Here is a 3,080-nt window from a genome sequence, read left to right on the forward strand (position 1 = left end):
TTATACCATATTGGGTAAACCACCTTGAAGGTGTAGCCCAGTAATCAGACTAGAAATTCACCTTATAAACTCTTCCTCTGAATTGAGATTGAAATACTGAACCCCTTGTGCAGTGATATTGAAATACTGGATATTTTAGTGATATTGAAATACTGAACCCCGTGTGCAGAAGCAAAATAAGAGAATTCCTCGTTCATTTTGTTACAAAAATTCTAAACCCCTCCCATGTGCAGCGGCTAACCAAGAGGTTTTCTGATTCTTTTTATGAAAATTACTAGACATATTTAACTATGTCTCTGATTTTATCTCGAAATATGTTACGGTAACTTTCAGTTCTAGCACATTCTGCATGTACACCCAAGTCCAGGGCCACACATTCTGCACTAGATAGACCAAATCTGTCACATCATAAAAGCATCTAAGCGACGCTTAAGCCTCACCGATGGCGACTACAATAAAATTCCAAGTCCCGCACTGCTCTGCTTCATCATAGATAAAATCTGCTTCTATGGAACAAGATTGAAATTCTGAACTCTTGTGCAGAAGTAAACCATGAGAATTTCTAGTTCTTTTTTCTCTAAATGCTGAACCCCCTGTGCAGCAGTAAACTAGGAGGTTTTCTAGTAAAAAAAAATATCAAAGTTGCCAGAGAGAGATTTAACCATGTCTCTGGTTTTTTATCTTGAGTTATCTTATGGTAACTTTCAGTTCTAGGCTTCTAGCACATCCTTCATGTACACCCAATTCCAGGGCCACACATTCTGCACTAGATAGACCAAATCCGTCATATCACGGCAGACATCTAAGCAACGCACAGGCCTCACCCATGGCGGCCACAATAAAATCCCCAGTCCCGGACTGCTCTGCTTCACACAACGCAAACCAACTAGTAACGATTCAAGCCAAACCGGTGGAGAATTAGCTCAAAACAAGTTGAATAAGTTATAGTTATTTTTTTATCGCAATGCTTTACCCTTGTGCAGAAGCAAACCAAGAGAATTTCTGGTTCTTCCATTTTTTATCGAAATACTGAACCCCTTGCGCAGAAGAAAACCTAGAGAATTTCTAGCACTTTTTCATTCAATTTCTACTAGTTAAAACACATTATCCATGTATACCCGATTCCAGGGCCACATACTCTGCGCTAGATAGACCAAATCTGTCACATTCACAGCAGGCATCTAAGCGGCGCACAGGTCTCACCCATGGCGACCACAATAAAATCCCCAGTCCCGCACTGCTCTGCTTCACCCAACGCGAACCAGCCAAGGAATTTTAGTGGCGTGAAACTGAAATTCTAGTGGGGAGTGAGGGGGAGGGGCGGACGGACCAGTCGGCCTTGTTACTGACGTCGATGAGCTTCATCTGGTAGGGCACCTTCTTCTCCTCCAGCGTGAGCAGCACCCTCTGGGAGAAGGGACCTGGACAGCGGACACACCCCAAAATAGGTTAGGGCTCCGCCGCCGATTCGACCACAGGGAGGAAGCACGGAAGGGAAGGGGGGCTCACAGTCGCCGAGCGTGTCGGGGTGGCCGACGGCGGCCTTGACGCAGACCTCGGCCATGTTGGCGGCGACGGCGGCGTCGGGGAGTCCGATGAGCACCAGCAGTAGCAAACCAGAGAGGGCGAGCGCGGTCGATCTGCGGCGAGGCTTGGGCGTACCAATATTTATGAGGGGGAGGAAAGAGGAGGTCTCGCCGGAGGCAGCGGCGCGTGGGGGGCGTGACCCTGCCATGCGGGCCCGCGTGGCGGTGGTGGTTCGGGTTCTGGAGACTTCGGGAGCCGGGACCGGACCGGACCGGACCGGCCGGGTCGGTGGAGCGTGATGAGGAGGGGTGGTGACGCACGGGAGGGTGAGCATCAGCGGTTCACGGCCGGGAATATTTTTTCTTGAAAGGGTCTAGTGGAATATTTATATTGGCCGCGCGTGGACCGCGTGGAGTGCGATCGATTTGGACCGGCCCTGTTACTTTCGGCCGGGTTAAAAGCGCGACGCGACGGGACAAGTCGGCCCGTTAGAAAGAGCAAGAGAACAAACGAGTGAGTGAGTGATTGAGGTGAGTGCTCCTTGTGGCGCGTGATTGAGTGTCCAGTGTCCACTCACATTGATTTGAGAAAGAGAGAGAGGATTGTCACCGTGTTTAATTACGGTTGTGCCGGTGATATTGGATTCGTCTCTGTGTTGATGAGATGTTGGCGTCCAGGTAGTGTCACTAGCTTGGAATAATGGAGGTGTGGACGTTTGTGAGGCTGTTAGTTAACCTTTAGCTCGACGAACGATGCCATCGCGCTTTGCTTCCGTCCGGTTCCGGAGGTCGGCAACGTACGTGTTATGTTCAACAGTTCAAGCCCTGCCCTGGTGGCGTAGTGGCGGGCCTCACGAAGATAAGATCACGCTGTCGGAAGGATCCGATTCCCTTCGCATCATATTCCTATGATGTCGTGTCATGCGTTAGCCGTATCAAATAGAATCGATTGGGCCGCTGCAATGCAATCAGTGTGCCGCGGGCAGGCTGGCGGGGTACAGGGTACCCGTGCCCCCACCCGCGGCAAAACCCACCATGTGTTGTCCATGCGTTTCATGCCCACCACCACCTGACAAAAAGGCAAAGCTTTAGAGCGTGGTTGATAGTGTAGCCAACAATCAATTGGTGATGATGAGTTGTCACGTCATCTAGAGCTAACCTAATTGACGGCACCTACACTACGAGGTTTTAATGTGTGCTATTTTTTTAATACTTGGTCCAACTTACAATATTACAAAGGCCTTTTTTTTCATAGGATAGAAAAATCGCACGAATAGAAAACCCAAAGGAAATGAATATCATGTATCTCGTATCCTATTACTTACTAGGAATAGGAAGAGAGGTGTTATTTGTTCATATCTGAGATCCAATGGTCGCATGTTGAGCTCCTGCGAGTTTACACAAAAGCCCCCTAGAATTTGGCATTTATGCACAACTCTGGAATCTTGACCCGTAGTCGTTGGATCTCATATCCAAAGGCTCTCTGTAGCCCGTACCATGGGAGCACTGGATGCCCCGTATCACCTAATATTCTTTCGGGGTACAGACTACATA

The 3,080-nt window shown here is 48.7% G+C and overlaps 1 protein-coding gene and 1 pseudogene across 1 annotated transcript in view; one reads left to right on the top strand and one right to left on the bottom strand.

Annotated features, from left to right (window-relative positions):
* Positions 1-1,844, bottom strand: part of LOC123105935 (probable glutathione S-transferase DHAR1, cytosolic) — a gene marked incomplete at its 3' end in the record, with an annotated part of 4,675 nt that extends 2,831 nt beyond the window's left edge. The window contains 2 exon segments of the mRNA XM_044528122.1: positions 1,331-1,421; positions 1,510-1,844. Of these exon segments, the coding sequence (XP_044384057.1) occupies positions 1,331-1,421; positions 1,510-1,735 (317 nt within the window).
* Positions 1,845-2,279: 435 nt separating this feature from the next.
* Positions 2,280-3,080, top strand: part of LOC123076753 (U-box domain-containing protein 20-like) — a 4,515-nt pseudogene continuing 3,714 nt past the window's right edge.

This window comes from Triticum aestivum, chromosome 1B, assembly GCF_018294505.1.
Source record: "Triticum aestivum cultivar Chinese Spring chromosome 1B, IWGSC CS RefSeq v2.1, whole genome shotgun sequence".
Taxonomy (NCBI): Eukaryota; Viridiplantae; Streptophyta; class Magnoliopsida; order Poales; family Poaceae; genus Triticum; species Triticum aestivum.